Raw genomic sequence first — 18882 nt, forward strand, 5'->3', positions numbered from 1 at the left:
CTGACCTCGGGAAAAGATTGGGAATTCAACGACTGTTGGTTTGATAAAAAAGAGAAAGCTCTGGTTCAGGCCAAGTAACAACCCAGTCCTACCCACTCCTCACCACTGTACGTGCATTAAACCACTGGCCTAACAAAATGACAGCCTTCATGAGTCAGTACTGGTGGGGAAACACTAGCAACACCACAGAAAGCACCTACTCATTGCTCCCCTTGTCTGAAGTACAACCCAGGGAAGTCTGACTGTACTGCTCCTGGACGTTTTAAATTGCCTGATGGAGCATTTGAGATCTGGCAAATGGATTTCATACAATTTCCTCCACTTCGTGGATGTAAGTATGTTTTAGTCATGGTATGTATGTTTTCACACTGGACTGGAGCTTGCCCTTGCAGATAGGTTACTACCTCTTCTGTGACTCAAGTGCCTTGGGAAAGATTATCCCTACCTGGAGAACTCCGCTTCAACTTCATGATGACAGAGGAACCCATTTCACTGGCCAGGTGCTTCAAAAAGTCTGTGCTGTTTGGCCAGTTTTATACTTTCACTGCACTTACCACCCCCTACCCTCTGGTTTGGTCAAACACACTAACAGCATTATTAAGACTCAACTAGCAAAACGCGTAGAGGCCCTCCAAATACCTTGGTCAAAAGCATTGCTGTTGGTCCTTCTAAATCATAGACCCACCCCTTTTGGAACTTTTACACCCTTTGAGGTAGTCACAGGATGCCCAGTGCACTTGGCTCCTGCCTCTTTTTTTTTTTTTTTTTTTTTTGCGGTACGTGGGCCTCTCACTGCTGTGGCCTCTCCCAGTTGCGGAGCACAGGCTCCGGACGCGCAGGCCCAGCGGCCAGTGGCTCACGGGCCCAGCCGCTCCGCGGCATGCGGGATCCTCCCAGACCCGGGCACGAACCCGCATCCCCTGCATCGGCAGGCGGACTCCCAACCACTGCGCCACCAGGGAAGCCCGGCTCCTGCCTCTTTTGACCCACAACCAATAAGAAGAGAGATACTCCAATATTGCAAAGGCCTAATTGCTTCTATTAAAAATAACCATGTTTTGGTAAGCAACCTTTTCACAGTGTACTCTTGGGAGATGAAGACCTTAAACATCACACCCTGCAACCTGCAGGTTTCATCTATTGGAAAAGACACCTCCAGAAGGACTCTCTTCAACCTTGCTGGAAAGGCTGCTATCAGGTACTGCTAACCAACCCTTGTGCTGCAAAACTCCAAGGAATACAACTCTTGGATTCACATGACACACCTAAAGAAAGCACCAAACCCTGTCTGGACCTGCAAATCACCTGGTGACCTGAAAGTAAACACTTCCCTGAACTGAAGCAGACGACATCCGATGAGCCAGCTTTCCAAAGATATTCAGACTAGGCCTGTTGGAATTTTGTCACCAGACCTTTGATTACATAAGGCTTCAGATAATCTCTACCGTTTAGGATCTTGGTAAAAGACATGGACGTCAGATAAAAAGTGCCTAAGAGTTGTCCCTCCTACCCCTCCTTGTTACTTAAATATAACCTCAATAGATCTCCAATCTGTGCACTTTCCCTGTGATGTGGGACACTACACCCAGGAAACGTCCTTCCTTGTATTGAGGAACAGAAAGACCCTGAAACTGGAAAGCCTGACTCAGATTAGTGATGCTTTCAGAGATGCATCTTGATCGAAAGGGGAAGTGTAAAAACATTAATAAGAGTTGGGAGACCAGAAGGGGGAGGGCTCATGCCCTGTGATGGTAGCAGAGCCCAAAAGAAAGAAAGATCTCCTCTTCGTTCCTGACGAGGACTCGGCCAATGAAAAGCCATGAACTCTTGTTTACTATAGCCTTCCCAAATTCCTTTTCCCCTCTGTAAGAGCGTTTTCCTTTCCATTTTTGCTGGGGACTTGCACATGGCTTGCCATGGCTGCAGACCCATTCTCTGCTGATCCTGAATAAACCCGTTTTTGTTGGAGAAATAACTGGAAGTCTATTTGTCTTAGGTCCACATCCCCCACCCTCACCAGCACCCCGTAGCAGACCTCTGGGCAGAACCAATGCCCATGCTCCCCGGTCACCCACACCAGCAACACATTCAGAAAATACAGCTTAGTTTGTTCCACATGCTCATTTCATGACAGCTTGAACTGGGTGTATGTGGGGGGCTGGTGGTCCACACAGACAGGGCTCCCACTTGGGAGGGGTGAGGACTTGGGGCAGCAGTGCATCTTCCACCTGGAAACATTCAGGGACCAGAACACCCACAGCGTCTGGCTCACATGGCACCCTCCATTTCCAGAGAGCGGAAGTGGGGGCCAGCTAATAGGATCAGGCATTTCTTGGCTGGAGGGGAAGGTACTCAAGGCCCAAGAGTCTGAAAATGTCTTCCTCTGAAGCCACGTGGAGAAACGTCTTCTGCAACAGAGTGCAAGCACGAGTGCCTGGGAGCCACTCCACCACGCGGCAGCTTCCCGGAGACAGGTGTGGGGAGGAGGCTGGAAGGGCAGGCAGAGCCCAGCCCTGCGGTGGGGTGCTTCTTGAGGGCCCTGTGGGTCCCAGGTTGGAGGGCCCTGGGGCCGACGCAGACTGTGGGCCGGGCAGAGAGCCGTTTTCCCCACCCAGGCCTCCCGTCCCAGCAACACACCTGCCCCGGATCAAACAGACCATGGCTGTTCAGCCAGAGCCCTTCCGGCTCTCCTTCCAGCTGAAGCGGCGCAGCTCCCGCTCGAAACGCTGGGGAAGAGTGACTGCATCAGCAGGGCCGCCAACCCCAGGCCCCAGGGTGGGCGCAGCAGCACACTCCCTACCTTGGAGCCAGTCCAGCCGAGCAGCGCAGAGGGGAACTGGCTGATGGGGGGACCACCAGGTGGTCGGGGTGGGGCAGGGCCTCTGGGCGCCCCTACAGCATCCCCTGGGGGTTGTGGCAGGTGGAAAATGCAGAAAGTCCCCTCGAAGGCATCCATGGTGTGGCTCTGCCGGTGCAGGTGGGTGGGGTCGTCTGCCTGCCGTCTGCGCTGGTGCTGGCGGTACAGGACAAGGTCCTGGGGGAGAGCAGACATGGCCGGGCACCGCCATGTGGGGCTGGGACAGGAACCAGGATCCTGGCAGGACCGTCAGCGGGGGGGAGCAGGAAGCCCCTCACCTGCTTCTTCAGGCAGCACATCACTCTGGGCAGCAGCCCTGCCTCCCGGCCCTCCTGGGGGTGGGTGATGAGGAAGTCCACGTCGTGGCCCTGAGGGGGCCAGTCTGACTCTCAGCCTCCGTGTTCTCCCGAATCCCTTCAGTGAGGGAAGGCCCACCTCAGTGGTCCCGCCTCAGACGCCTTCACTGGGAAGGGCCTGGAGCTGAGCCGGAGGGCGTGTGGAGCCCCCTGACCTCCGGAAGCCGCCGGTCAGCGCGACCGTGGCCCCAGGAAGGGCCTGCCCCACGGCTGCCTCCACCGCCTGCTGCAGGGTCTCCACATCTGACCGCAGGATCCGGGTGCTCAGGTCCTGGTGGTGCTGGAGTCCTGTGGGCAGCACAGCTCTCCTGACCTGCCCAGCCCGGCCCTCTCTAGCTGTCTCCCACTAGCCCCTCCTCTCCCTTAAATATCAAACGCTTATTTTGAAACAATTGTAGGCTCACATGCAGTTGAAAGAAATAACAGAGGTCCCCTGTGCCCTCTGCCCAGTTCCCCGCAGCGGTAACATCTGGCAGAACTACTGTAGATCACACCAGAATTCTGATGCTGACACAATCAAGATACAGACTATCCCTTTCAACGCCTCGGTTTTCCCATCCATGAAACGGGGCCAGGAGGTGATAAAGAGATGTGAAGATGGCTCTGCCGCTTAACAACACCTCGCTCTAGCCTGTGTCCACCTCCTCCCCTGTCAGAGGGATCACTGGGCCTTCCACACACACAGTTAGGAGAGGTTTACGTGAGGGAATAAACGGCCCCGGGCAGGATGCGCGCTCAGTAAGCGCTGCGGGCCTCTCCTGCGGGGAGAGAACACTGAGCGGAACCGACGGATGCCACCATCACGCTCCACCGGACGCACGGCTCTGTGGTCTCACGTCCTGCTGACCGGCCAGGAGACTCTCCCAGGACCCCCAGCTGGCCTCCCCTCCCCCAGCCCCCAGGAAGATGTTCAAAGAGGCAACGAGTGCTGGGCTGTGGGGCTCCTTCAGCAGGGTCCCCGATCCAAGCCACACGGAGAGAACACAGAGTCTGCTCAACACCTGCGACCTGCTGGCCTCACGCCAAGGAGCTCACGGGATTCCCATGCTTTACAGAGAACGTAATTCAGGCTCAGAGAAGTCAAGACTCAGGGCCACGGTCTCCTACCTAGTAAGCGGCAGAGATGGGACTCAAACCCAGGCCTGACAAACTCTCAAGTTCACGTCTCTCCACCACTCGGCACCACCTCCCACTAGCAGGCTCCTCACTGAGCCTCTCCCCGCTGAGCACAGGTCCCCACGCCATCAGCCAGTGGGCCAAGGCGCCAAGCAGCACACAAGCAAGTGTGCCCAGGGCCCGGGCTGCTCTGACATGCCCTCCCCTCTACGGAATCAGGAGTAAGGGGTACATGCCTGGTCCAGGCCCAAGTCTAACCAGGAGGTCCTGAACGGCACGGCAGCTACTCTGACCATTATCGCTCACTGAGAAGGGGCTGCACCGGGTCCTGACTCCACTGGGTCAGGAAGCCCACCAAATAAAGATGCCCGTCTTCACACTCACCCCATTCCCTGCCACACAGGCAGCCACGAGCATATGCCATGCGTCAGAGCTAAGGGCTCCATGGTGTGGGAGGCTTTCAGGCACAGGTGCTTTGGGGAAGCCCAGGGCCCAGCGCTCCCAGAGGGCTCACCTGCTCTCTGCTCTGGGGCTGCTCTCGGAGGTCGTCCAGCGTCCGCAGCCCCTCCTGGTACCACCGGTCAGCGGTCCTTAGCCCGACCCCAAAGATCTGAGTGAAGAGCTGTTCTGAGGATGAGCACAGCACACTTGGTCAGGAGCAAACTCTTACAGCGAGATGCAGATGACGACACTGATCCGTGCAAGGCGTGTCCCAGGACAGCACCACTGCAGCGTTACACAAGTGGCCTCATTAAGTCTTCGTCTGGCCGGGCAAGTGGCATCCCCACTCACATTCTTCAAGTTTAAGCAACGTGCTCAAGGCCACACAGCGAGTGCACAGGCAGGACTCAAACCCCGAGCCTGGCCTACACAGCCCACCCTCACAGGGGACGGCAGGGAAAGACCCCACGTGCTCCCTCCCCAGGCCTCGGTCCCCTCCTCGAGCAGGGTCTCTCCCCAGAACTTGTACAGTTCTAGCCTATGATTCCAACATCACCAAAGTAGGCGACCTGACAGTCCGTCCATTCACTGGGAAAACCATACCATCCCACCCAACAGCAGCTGGGACTTATTACTGTGGCTCTGCCTTTTAACAGGCAGCAAAAAGGGCAGTTAATAGCCAGGGGGTTGTTTTAGCAGGATCTGGAAGGAACAGGTTAGGGCTGGCTGGGGCTCTGTTCCAGGTTCAAACATGACAATTGCCACTGCCTGGCCATGGGTCAGCAGAGATGTCCAGGCCAGTGGAAACTAACTATGCTGCTGGAGCTGACCTCTCGTGGGGTGGCCAGCTGCCCTCACACGGGTATCCCACACCCAGGGTGGGCGCTAGCAACTCACCTGTTTCTTCCTTGACTATAGCTCGTTGGACAGGGGTGGGCACTTGCCCTAGGCCAGCCACTCAGAGCCCCTCCCCAGGGACTTCTGAAACACAAGAGCAGGCCCAGGGGAGGAAGAACAGCTGGGTGGCACTCGTGTCCCTGAGCCCCACTTCCTGCAGACCAGCTGTAGCCTGCCCTTTTGGGACTGTGCTGGCCATCCTTCCCTAGATCCCCTGAACCAAGAGCATGAACTGGATGGGAAAGATGCTGAGAATAACCTAATCATGCTGTTTATAACAGTAAACTTCTAACTGTTCACGTACTTCTCTCCTGGCCTGGATGCCTTCTGGGACTCAGGGGTACCCCGGAGGTAGCAGATGACTGTGCCCTCTCCCAGCGCTTCTCCAGCCACTAATTCCTGTGTTGCCTCCACACCCCTGAGCCCCCCACCCCCCGTCCTTTACACAGGGTTCCTCTCCCTTTTTGAAGCCCCCCCCCCGACCAGTCGCTGATCTGACAACCTCCAGCCACAAAACCAGGGTGTCTAAGGAGCCCGACCAAGGCATCCACAAGAGCTCTGGCAGCTCCGTTATCAGACCAGAAATGGGCGGGACCAGCGGGAAGGTGCGTCGTGGACACAGGTAGGACACCACCAAGAAAATGAGTACGTGAGGTCACAAAGGTGGAGACACTGCGAGGGTGAGCAGCCCCACAGATTTAACGGTCCCCATGGCACCCGGAAAAAGGTTCTGTTTTGTTCAGTATGCTCTGTGTAAAATGCCAGAGCACGTGATATACTTGAGAATATGCCATCAATAGTCAAATAAGAACACATGGTGCCGAGTGATCTAGAAAATTCCCTGTGCTCAAAACAAGCTTCTCGTCCGCCTCCATCTGGCTGCCTCGTGTATATCGGGTGTCGGCTGACCTGCCAGTTCCTCAGTGAGACCTTCTCTGACCCCGGGGGGGACCCACTGCCCCCACTTTCCACCTGACATGGCATGAACCATGTGCTGTGGCTCTGGGGGAGGACCGTGGAGCTCCGTGCCCCTGCCGGGGGCTGCCCTGCGTACCTTCATGGCCTGGTACCTCTCCGAGAGCCGAACTCTCTCCACCTCCTCACACACTCCGCGTTCCAGCAGCTCCTGTGGGAGAAGACAAGGCCTGACTGGCAAGAGGAGACCTGGGTGCCCAAGGCCCAGCAGGGGGGCTTTGTGGGAGCAGGATCCCGGGGGACTTGGAAATGAAGACTGTGCCCAGGGAGCCTCCAAGCCCCTAGGGCAGGGAACGTGGGCCACCTCTCAGATAAATAGCAAGCCCTGGGATACGTAAACAACTGCTTTTAAAACATAGGTGAATTCAGCAAGACTTCATTTAAAAGCTCAAGTGGGGCTTCCCTGGTGGCGCAGTGGTTGAGAGTCCGCCTGCCGATGCAGGGGACGTGGGTTCGTGCCCTGGTCCGGGAAGATCCCACAATGCCGTGGAGCGGCTGGGCCCGTGAGCCATGGCCGCTGAGCCTGCGTGTCCGGAACCTGTGCTCCGCAACGGGAGAGGCCACAACAGTGAGAGGCCCGCGTACCGCAAAAAAAAAAAAGCTTAAGTGAATTCAAAAGTATCTTTTCCATCATGATATACTTGCTCAGTGGTAAGTGTACAAAAGGACAACTTCACATTTGGGGTCCTCAAATACTTCGCATTGTAAAAAGAGGTGCGCATGCTCAGGGGTCCTCTTCCACCATCCGGGACAGTCTGCGCTGGTCCAAGTGGAGCCAGCTACCAGCCTGCCGGGCTCCCGGCAGCTCCCTTGGCTGAGCCCCTTCGGTCCCCCTAGGGCAGGTGCTGTGGCCCCCATTCACACGTGAGGAATCTGAGTGAAGAGGGTGGCCGGCCACAGCTGGGCTCTGAGCCACCAAGCCACCTGCCCTTGCCAGGCCCTGAGGCCCCCTCACCTCCCCCCACCCCGCCCTGCTAAGTGCGGGGAGCACCGACCTGGACGACCCTGCACGAGCGTTCTCCAAAGTGGGCCAGGCCACGCAGCTGGCTCAGGGCTGTGACCGGGCTGGGAAGGGCCTTGAGCGCTGAGGCTGCTCTGCACAAGGAGAGTTGGCGGCACTCACTGCCGGCGAAGCCCGCGGCCTCCGCTAGCGTCTCCAGAGCCTACTGCAGGGAGGGGCCCTTGGGGAGGTGCAGGGATGGCGGGGTACCTCACCCCACCCGTCCCTCCAAGGCTGGGACAGGGGAGGGCCTGGCCCCATCCCAGGGAGGCAGGGGACCCAGGGCTCACCGAGAGGCCGGCGTGGTGGTGCGTGAGGGGTGTGGGCCGCTGGCAGGCACAGGGCAGCCTCCATGCTGGGCGTGGTGGCCCCTTCCCGCACACAGCCACCTGGGGAAGGGCAATATACAGGCTGCTTCGAGGCTGCAGGGTGGGCAGGGGCCAAGGAAGCCCCCCGGAGCCCTGCCTCTCCTGGGTGGTCACCTAGGGCTCTCGGGACAGACGGGGCCGACTCTCAGAGGGCACAACTGCCAGAGGCACGGGGCAGAGGCGGTGTCGCCCTGCAGAGGCCAGAGCGGCAGCAGCGGCACCACCTGCCACCGCACGTGCTGTATGTGTCCCACCTCCCCGAACCCCCTCCGGCAAGTGGGCTGGGGTGCCTGTCACCCCCACTTCACAGACGGGGACACCGAGGCCTCATGGCTCACAGGCAGAGTCAGGATTTGAATGCGGGCAGCCCTGCTCTGAGCCCACACCTGCAGCCCCCAGCTGTGCTCACCCAGGAAGCACAGAGGTGGGCGGAGGCCATGAACCTCACAGCACCCCGAGGACGGCCTCCTGCTGGCCCCACTTGGGGTCACAGTCTCTCCACTTGGTAAGCAAGAAAGGCCTAAAGATGCCAAAAATAAGTGGATCTCAAGAGAGTTTGCACCAATGGTGAGAGGAGAAGCGGGAACGGCCTGGCTTCCCAGGGCCCCTTGGTGGTCCGGGCTGAGCCCTCACCGCCCACCTCATGTGAAAGACACTGAGGCACGGCTGCCGTGTCACCTGTCCCAGCTGAGCTCTGGCCTGCGCTGGGGCCTTCTCTGGGGCCCCACCCCCATCCTTCACCCAGCTCACCTCCAGGCAGTGCCGGCACTCCACAGGGACTGGCTGCCCAGCCGCCATGCTCTCCGTGAACCAGCTTACGTCTAAGAGCACTGGGCGGGTGCATCCTGGGTGAAGGGCCGCCGTCCTGCGCTCCTGCTGGCAGACGGCCTCCTCTGCTGAGATCCCCTCCATCATGACGTGTGTCACCTCTGAGCTGGGTGGAGGGAAGAAGAGGAAGTGAGGCCCAGAGCCCTTTCCCAGACCTGCCATTCTTCCTGCTGCACTCCATGCCTCCAGGCTTTTGCTGTTACTATCCCCTCTGCCTGGTGACCACCTATTCATTCTTCAGAAAGACCTCCCAACCCCTCCTCCTGGCAGACAAACATCTCCACCACTCCAGCATCCACAGAGCTGTGCGTGGTTCTCGGCTCTAGCTATGATGAAAAGACCAACCCTTTTTTGTGTTAACTTGTCTGTCTCCCTCTCCCCCCAACCCCAGAGGAAGGAGAGGCCAGGGGTACAGGGGCCAGGACCAGGAGGGGGTCTTCATCGAAGTGCTGGAGACAGACTGCTTGGGTTTGAACCTCAGCTCTGCCACACACTTGCTATGTGCCCTTGGGCACATCACTTATCTCTGTACTTTGACTGCCTCATCCACAGAGCAGAGATAATAACATATCTACTTTGCAGGGTTGCTGTAAAGATTAAATGGGCTAATAAGCAAAACGGCTTAGATAGTGCCCAGTACATTCTAGGCTGTGGTCATCATCCTCTCCTGAGTGGGTCTGCTGCACCCCTGGGAATGGTTAACTAAGCTTCAGGGGGACTGGCCCCTGATTCACTTGCTCTTTCAACTTCAAAACCATGGGAACCCTCCTCCCTTACTTTCAGCATTGCTTCTGTAGTGGTTTTGTTTTTGTTTGGTTTTCTTCTACTCTTTGAGCCTCACTCAAGTCACTTTCTCAGCCCTGAGGAGAGAAATCAGTTTAGCTAACAGGGCAAGATGAATCCACCTAAGGAAGGACTGTTAACCACCGCTACACTCACATGGCCCTTTATAAAGCCTCCGGCATACATTCTCTCCTTGTCCTACAGAAACACTCCTGACCCTAACTGCTAACACCCTTTTACAAAAGAGGAAATTGACAGGAAGGCTATATGACCATGAAATGCCAGGGCTAACTTGGAATCCAAACACCTCAGGTGCCCCTCCGCTCCGGGGTCAGCTGCGTGGGAGTCGTTTCAGATCTCAATATCCTCAGCAGTAAGGAAACAACATACGTGAATGTGGCTGATCAGCTGCAAAGTTCCGAGCACGGGCATCTGTGTTCAGGCCATCACGCCACTCAGCAGCATCTCCCGGCCCACCGGGCGCGACGGCATGGTGATACCTATACGGGCGTGCCACGTTCCCCGGTGAGGCGAGGCCGTGGGCGCCGGACCCGCCCCGCGCCCCTCAGAAAGGTCGGCCCTAGGAAGGTGGCCTCGCCTGGCGGCGAGCTTCGCCACGACCGCGCACCTGTAGGCGTCCAAGACGCGGAAGCCCTTGGAGAGAGCCAGGCGTGTGAGGAAGGCCCGGCGGTTGCGGCCCATGCGTGGCTCAGCCAGGCAGACAGTGACCCCAGGGAAGCGTGCCGCGGAGGAAGGGGCGGTGTCCGGGGTCCCGACCCCCGCTCGCCGCCGTTTTGGTAGCATTCGTCCCCTGGCCGCGGGTGGCGCCCGGCGAAAGCAGAGAGAAGCTGGACAGAAGCCGGAAGGAAGGCGGACGGAAGGCGGGCGGAAGCCGCACGGATGCCGGAAGCCAGCGGGCGGAAGCCAGCGGGAGGAAGCCAGCGGGCGGAAGCCGACTGGAAGGGGAAGTGGCGCCCGGCCACTCAAGGAGGCAGGCCCCGCCCCATGCAAATTAAGTCTCTGGGCGGATTTCGCCCCCAGGGTCGTTTGGAGCGAGGTAGAGGTCCCGGGGTTCCACCTGATTGGGTGTTCCGGCCTCTCAGCGCCAGAGGCCCCGCCTCTATGCAAATACAGCCAGAGCACACGCCTTTTATTTAAATTACACTAGCGGAAAGTCCCGTCCCATCCTTGGGACCACCCGGGAGGAGAGACTGGGTTGGAGGGTAGGGGGGTCGGGTAAAGGGGTGCGGGCAGAAGCTGGAAGGGAGGAGGCGGAGGTTAGGGAAGTCGTCCTCGGAGGCTAAGAGGGGAGATCGAGGTGGGGGTGTCCGGGGATCCGTCCTCGGCGCGTGGGGGGAGGGAGATGTTAGTGGTGGGTCCTTGGCGGGTAGGAGAGGGATCCGTTCTCAGCAGGATAGGAGTATCCGCCCCAGCCCCTGCTGTTCGCCCCTGCTATTCGCCCCCTCCGACTGGGTCGGGCTGGACCGATGGGCACCGGAAACCTGGCGGCGCCGGGCTCCTGGATAGCGGGCCCGGGCAGATGCGCGAGTGAGCGTGCTGGTGGAGCGACCGCTTCAAACCCCTGGAAAGCGTTTTCAGTCTTTCTCAATCGAATGGCGTTAAGGACGACTGGCCGGCCATTTGGAAAAATGGAAGTTGGATCCCTCCCTTACTGTTTAACACCAAAATAAAATCCAGATGGATCAAATATTAAAATCTAAAAAAGAAAAAAAAATGTACTGGGGAGTCGATGAATGTTTTTATGGTCTAAAGTATCACAATAAACCTGAAGACACTAAAGGAAAAGAATGATAAACTTGAAGACATACAAATTTAAAATGTATTTAAACATTAAAAGGCAAACCAGGGCTTCCCTGGTGGCGTAGTGGTTGAGAATCTGCCTGCCGATGCAGGGGACACGGGTTCGAGCCCTGGTCTGGGAAGATCCCACATGCCACGGAGCAACTAAGCCCGTGCGCCACAGCTACTGAGCCTGCGCGTCTGGAGCCTGTGCTCCGCAACAAAAGAGGCCGCGACAGTGAGAGGCCCACGCACCGCGATGAAGAGTGGCCCCTGCTCGCCGCAACTAGAGAAAACCCTCGCACAGAAACGAAGTCCCAACACAGCCATAAATAAATTAAAAAATAATAATAATAAAAAAAAGGCAAACCAGGGGAAGAGTGTGACACATTTTGAATTTAAATCTAATTCCTGTAATTATGAAATTGTCCACGGATTAATAAGGAAAAGATGACAAGCAAGAACACCAGTAGGCAATTTACAGAGGAAATGCTACTCAAAAACATACCAGATTCCCTGACTCGTCCAATCAGGGAAGGGCAAACTTAAATGAGAGTATCTTCACTTATCGCATTATCCGACGTTTACAAAATTGATCACACATGAGGGAACTGGCAGATTGTAGGAGGGACTTTTTGGAAGCCAATTTAGCAACCATAGCCAACAAAATTAAAACAAAAATCTCACCCAGCAATTCCTTTTCCAAGATTGGTATTGTGTTGAATCCCTAGACCAGGTTGGGAAAGCTGACATCTTGACAACATCGAGTGTTCCTGTATGTCTCTCATATTTTCAGACACTACGCTTTGGAATCTCTTTGTTATGCTATGTGATCTCCTCAGTCTTCCCTGCCTGCGGCACAGGGCTGAAACAGGCTGGTGCCTCAGCCCAGGCCTCCTCTCAGCTTCCACTCCAGCTCCTGACCTGCCCTCCTGGGCCCATGACACACACCCTGGCTGGGAGGCCTGGGATGCGGCCCCTCTCTCATTTCCTGTGCTCGTTTCTCCTCCTGCCATCTGGGAAGGGGGAGCTCCCAGGCTCTCTGCAAGGAGTCCGTGTTCCCCATCTGTGGGTTCTGCCTTTCCTCAGAGAGCAGCAGCCTATCCCCTGAAACAATTTCCATTCTTCTTGATGGCCTCTGTCTCCATCCCAGGCACCTGGGTTCTCTTTTGGGGCGGCAGAGGCAGCTTTTTTTGCAGTACACAGGCCTCTCACCGCTGTGGCCCCTCCCATTGCGGAGCACAGGCTCCGGACGCTCAGGCTCAGCGGCCATGGCTCACGGGCCCAGCCGCCCCACGGCATGTGGGATCTTCCCGGACCGTGGCACGAACCCGTGTCCCCTGCAACGGCAGGCGGACTCCCAACCACTGCGCCACCAGGGAAGCCCCAGAGGCAGCTTTTAATGACCCATCGCACCTGAATACTTAAAATACTGGGCAACTTGCAAAAATGAGGATTTCCACAGGCCCAGGGAAGTTTTGTGAGGGGTGATCCTCAGTGCCCACTGAGTGGAGGCCTGGGCACAGGTGGGCAAAGCCACAGCATCGATGGTTGGCATGCTCCTCTCCTCCCCTCCCTGGACCACCAGGTCACTGTCCATCCAGCTGGGAAGCGGAGACCTCAGCCCTCTATCTCCGATAAACCTGGCTTGGGGTTCCCAAATGTCTAAGTCCCCAGCTCCCTGCTGCCCACGCTGAGACCACCCCCCCAAAAAAAGTCAGAGGCTGCACAGGTGATCTCCTGGCTGGGCCCTCTCGGCAGCCCTGAGGGTGGCAGTCCTCCCTTGTGTTCTGCACTGTGCTTTCTCATGCTGTGTTTTGGATTAGTTTTACCCAGATGTATGAGCTCGCATCTTTCCAAGATGAATCTCATCTAGCTATTTCCTGTTCCCACTTCCAGTTCAGAAAAGGCCCCTGGGGGTGATTTTTCAGTCCTCGTGACCTTCCTAAAACCTCCCCACGGAGCACCGTCTTTGAAGTCCGCTTCAGTGCTGTTGGCGCCTGTCCTTGGCCTGTGGGGCCGGGACTCTGCCTGGCTCTGAGGCCCAACCCCCCACCGATTCCCGTCTCCTGCGGGTTACTTGCCAGCTGCATTCCAGAGGGTGTGCGGTCAGCCTGCTGATGCTGTCAGACTGGAGCTCCTGAGGACCACTGGCCCAAAGTTCTGACCTCTAGTGCCACTCCCTGGACCTTCCTGAGCCACCCACTGCATCACTGTGGGTTTGGGCTATCTGGTGCATCAGTCTGCCCAGGCTGACAGAACAAAATACCACAGACAGGGCAGCCAAAACAAAAGAAACATTTCTTATTATTCTAGAGGCCGGAAATCCAGGATTAGGGTGCTGGCAGGCAGCTTTCATTCTGAGGCCTTCTCTCTTGGCTTGTAGACGGCCACCGTCTCTCTGTGTGCCTACACGATCTCTTTGTGTGCTCGTGGAGAGGGAGAGAAAGAGATCTCTTCCTCTTCTTATAAGGCCACCAGTCGTATCAAATTAGGACCACACCCCTGTGACGTCATTTAACCATATTACTCCTAAAAGGCCTTTCTCCAAATACAGTCACATTGGGGGTTAGGGCTGCAACATATGAATCTGAGGGAACACAATTCAGTTCATAGTACCTGGTGTATTTGGTCCTGTGCTGCTGTAACAAATTACCACAAACTGGGGGCTTGAAACAACAGAAATTTATTCTTGTAGTTCTGAAGCCTGGAATTCTAAGATCAAGGTGTTAGCAGGGCCGTGTTCCCTCTGAAAGCTCTAGGGGAAGATCCTTTCCACCTCCTCTAGCTCCTAGTGGCTCCTGGCATTCCTGGGCTTGCGGCTGCATCCCTCTGATCTCTGCCCCATCCCCAACCCAATGGCTGCCTTCCCTCTGTCCCTTCCCCTTTTCTTATATATATATATTTTTTTAAATTTTTAATTTATTTTTACTTTCTGGCCACGCTGCATGGCATGCGGGATCTTGGTTCCCCAGCCAGGTTCAAACCTGTGTCCCCTGCAGTGGAAGCGCAGAGTCTTAACCGCTGGACCACCAGGGAAGTGCTCCCCCACCTTTTCTTATAAAGGTACCAGTCATTGAATTTAAGACTCACCCTTAATTCAGGATGACCTCATCATGAAATTCTTAATTACATCTGCAAAGACCCTTATTCCAAATGTGGTCACAGTCTGAGGTTCCTCATGGGCATGAATTTGGCAGGGGGGGCACCATTCAATCTACTACCCTGAGTCCACACCTCCGACCCAGGCTCAGCCCTGGACTCTGCTGACAGGTTCCATGGCCCATCATGGATCTCTGCAAAAATCCGTCAGAGCTGCAGGATATAGTTTCTGATAGGAATAGATGTGCTCATGCCAGGGACTGTGGCTTGCCATGGGCCTGCCAGGTTATGTGACCAAAGGAGATGCTTTATTTTTGAGAAACTATACTGTCTTTTAAGGAAAACGTGGGTTCCCTTTGCTTGTTGGATGGTGTCTAAGTCTGGTCAGGCAGCTATAATGAATACCACAGATTGGGTGACTTGAAAAAAACAGACATTAATTTCTCACAGTTCTGGAGGCTGGACATGTGGAATCAGGGTGCTGGAAGATTCAGTGCTGGTGAGGGCCCACTACCAAGCTGCAGAGTTTTCACTGTATCCTCATATGTCAGAGGGGGTGAGACATGGTGCCTCTTTTATAAGGGCACTAATCCCAGCTACGAAAGCCCCATCCTCATGACCTAATCATCTCCAGAAGGCCCCACCTCCTAACACTAGCACCTTGGGCATCAGGATTCCAACATGTGGATTTGGGGGAGGGGGGGACACAAACAGATGGGCTCTGTGTAAGAAGGAGGTGGGGGGCTTGGAGGCCTGGGACAAGATCTGGAGTGGGAAGACTGGGCCAAGGGGTAGAGAAGAATCCCTGACTCCCTCCCACCATGGGGACTTGGCCTAAGAATGATGGAAAAGAGATAGATGTGTCCTTAAAATGAAGGCTCTTAGCGTTCATTTGTCCAACCAGCCCTGACTCAGCATGGTTGGTAATCCCTAGGGGAAGGGCTAAGTGGTCTGGAAGAATTACGAGAAGAGGGATGTTTGCTGAACCAAACTCCGTCACAAATTGACACAACTGTCTACCCTTTCCACCAGAGGTAATTCCATTGATATTAAGGCAGAATATGACATTATTACGTTCTTGAGTGAACAGACCCAATGTCATTTAGGTATTTTCCAATTTACTACTGTTATTGAAATAAAACACAGATATGGCTGTGGGGAGTTCCAGCTTATCAGCTTCAAGGAGAGCCCTGGGCTGGAAAGTTTGGCTCAATGCCCAAGGTTGTCATGGACGGTGGCCCACGGGGTGGAGGGTATTGAGAGGCCAGATAGGGAGGCAGCAGCCTGCCCCAGGATATGGGGCAGGTCAAGGTCAGAGTCTGTCCTTCACTGGAGGAAAGGGGGGTGGGTGGTTAGCTCAGGAGGGTGTCCGTGGTCAGGGCCGCATGCAGATGGAAAAGGATGGAATCTGGGTATAGTGGGGCCGGGGGGATGCTAGTCAGTACAACTACTGACATTTATGGAGGGCTTGGTATAGGCCATGTATTGTGTTAATTATTTGTTCTATTACATCTTTATTCTCTCCCCAGTTGTATGGAATTGGTACTGCTATTACTTCCCCCATTTTACAGATAGAAGAACTGAGGCCGAGAGCCAAAGTACTCTTTCCGAGTTTACAGTGCACACAGAGGCACAATTATGATTTAAACAGTGGCTGTTTGACTTCTGAGCCAGCCTCCCAACCACGGATTCAACAAAACTGTGTTGCCCTAAGTGCAGGGGGTACAGATATAAGACGCACAGAAGGACCTGCCTTCATTCCATTTTTGTAGAGGCAAGACAGACAGACAAATAAGGAGAATGCACACGGTGCCGGGTGGTGCCACGGGGCACAGAGAGCATGGCCGAACCAGTCCCTTCGGCGTGCACACCCTTCTCCAATCGTGCCTCTGATGCTCTCTCCGGCAAGAGGTGGGGTCTATCCCCTCCTTTTAATAGGGGGCCGGCCCTGGAACTTTCTTGGACCAACAGAAGGCAGCAGAAGCGACATTGTGGGATGTGTGGGCTCAGCCTGACGAGGGCACGCAGCTTCCACTTCTGCCCTCTTGGAAGGCAACTGTCACGGAAAGAAGTTCAGGCTGCACTGTGGGTGCTGGGAACCACGTGAACAGAGAACCAGGAGCCCTCGGGACACCAGCTTCCGGCTGACGTCTTAAAGCAGCGGCGCTAGATCGTTCCTCATATTCTGTGAGCAGACTCCGCACGTGGCGTCAGCCGACTCCTCCCCCATGCAGTGGCTCACAGAATGGTAAGGAATGATGTAGCACCGCTGCTGTAAGACAAATCAGCTTTAGGACATTTTGTCACACAGCCACAGATAACTGAGAGGACGGGAGAAGGGCAAAGCGCCATGGAGAGAACTAAAGTCAGGGCGGGGGGGACTTCCCTGGTGGCGCCGTGATTAAGAGTCCACCTGCCAATGCAGGGCACGTGGCTTCAAGCCCTCGTCTGGGAAGATCCCACATGCCGCGGAGCAAGTAAGCCCGTGCGCCACAACAACTGAGCCTGCGCTGTAGAGCCCGGAAGCCACAACTACTGAGCCCACGTGCCACAACTACTGAAGCCCGTGCGCCTAGAGCCCATGCTCCCCAATAAGAGAAGCCACCGCAATGAGAAGCCCACGCACCGCAACGAAGAGTAGCCCCCGCTCGCTGCAACTAGAGAAAGCCCTCGCGCAGCAGCAAAGAGCCAAAGGAGCAAAAAATTAATTAATTAATTAATTTAAAAAGAAAAAAGAAACGTGGTTGAGAGTTATCAATCATTACGTAGGTTATGGTGGAGCGAGAGAGAGAGAGCGAGAGAGAGAGAGAGAGAGAGAGAGAGAGAGAGAGAGAGAGAGAGAGAGAGGCAAGCAGAGGGAGTCCTTTCATTTAGAAGTACACAGTCAAATATTTCCTGGTGAAATCATATGATGTCTGGGATTTGCTTCAAAATCATGTCGAGGCGGAGGAAAGGGTGGGACACAGATGAAACAAGATGGGCCTTGAGTTGAGAACTTTGATGACAGAGGCGGAAAGTTCGGCATATCACCTCTCCACTTCTGGATATGTTTGAAATTTCAATAATAATATGTTTTTTTTAAGCATGTGCACTTAAAATGAGAGCAGCGCTCTCTGCCAGGAGCAGTTCTAAGCACTTTACACGTGTCAGCTCATTGAGGCCCAGGACATTCCTGTCAGTGGATGACATCCATGTTCCCATCTTGCTGGGAAGGAGAGAGAGGCACAGAGAGGTCAAGTGACTTGCTGGAGTTTGCACAGCTGGTGAACAGCAGCCTTGGGGTGCTGCCTTGGAAAAACACCCCTGTGTTCTTCTTTATTCTCACGTGACACTTCTGACACTAGATGTGTGGGTTTTCCACACCCAGCAATTCTCCAGCACCAGCTGGGCATCCTAAGTTCAACCCAATTCTGACACTGACCAGAGTTAGTGCAGACCCGCCTGGCCCCGCCTCCACTTCAGATGCCAACATTGAGTCCACGTTGTCACCTGTGCTTCTGACCAACTGGCCATAAGCTGGGGTTCCCATGAGCCCCTTTCTCCAATTTGATATTTTGTTAGAACAGCTCACGGGACTCAGGAAAACAGTTTACCTACTAGATAACCAGCTTATTACAAAGGATATTGAAGGATATGAGTGAACCGCTAGATGAAGAAATAGACAGGGCAAGGTCCAGAAGGGCCCTGAGCACAGGAGCTTCTGTGTCCGTGGAGCTGGAGTGAGCCCCCCATCATATGGATGTATTCACCAGCCAGGAGCTCTCTGAACCCCATCTTTAGGGACTTTTATATAGCCAGCTTCATCACACAGGCACGATCGATCATTAACTCCATCTCCAGCTGGGCTGAAAGTTCCAAGCTCCTTATAATGGCTTGATCTTTCTGGTGACCAGCCCTGATCCAGAAGCCATCCAGGAACCCACTTAGAGTCACAGAATTGCAGCAAAAGATCCTCCTTCCACCCAGTAGATTCCAAGGGATTGAGGAGCTCTGTGCCAGGAACCGAGGGCAGAGACTAATATATATTTTTTCTATCATTTCACAGATGTGACCCGAGGAGCCTAGCTCCATCACAGAATTCCTGGTCTATGCGCTTCCAAAACTCCCGGATGATTATGCCACAAACTGTTACTTGTTCTCTCTGGGGGATCAGACAGTTTGAAATTCAACAAAACTTATCATAATCAGTTTGTTATTTTGCCTACTTGTGTTTTCTAACTTTCCTGCCATGAGCACACACCAATTGCATAATAAAGAGATTTGTAATAAGAAGAGTTTTCTTTTGACCGTGCTACATGGTTACGGGATCTTAGTTCCCCAGCCAGGGACAGAACCCGTGCCCCCTGCAGTGGAAGCTCG

General features: G+C 55.0%; 1 protein-coding gene across 1 annotated transcript; it reads right to left on the reverse strand.

Moving 5' to 3' along the window:
• Positions 1 to 808: 808 nt before the first annotated feature.
• POLM (DNA polymerase mu) lies at positions 809 to 10496 on the reverse strand. The gene is given in 13 exon segments (XM_060157370.1): positions 809 to 2460; positions 2634 to 2682; positions 2685 to 2726; positions 2801 to 3034; positions 3136 to 3225; positions 3332 to 3526; positions 4844 to 4951; positions 6722 to 6793; positions 7638 to 7808; positions 7933 to 8031; positions 8761 to 8939; positions 10012 to 10121; positions 10250 to 10496. Coding segments are annotated over 13 exon segments (1860 nt in total). The 5' UTR covers positions 10426 to 10496; the 3' UTR covers positions 809 to 2125.
• Positions 10497 to 18882: the final 8386 nt, after the last annotated feature.

The sequence above is a fragment of the Lagenorhynchus albirostris genome, chromosome 8 (genome assembly GCF_949774975.1).
Source record: "Lagenorhynchus albirostris chromosome 8, mLagAlb1.1, whole genome shotgun sequence".
In the NCBI taxonomy this organism is placed as follows: Eukaryota; Metazoa; Chordata; class Mammalia; order Artiodactyla; family Delphinidae; genus Lagenorhynchus; species Lagenorhynchus albirostris.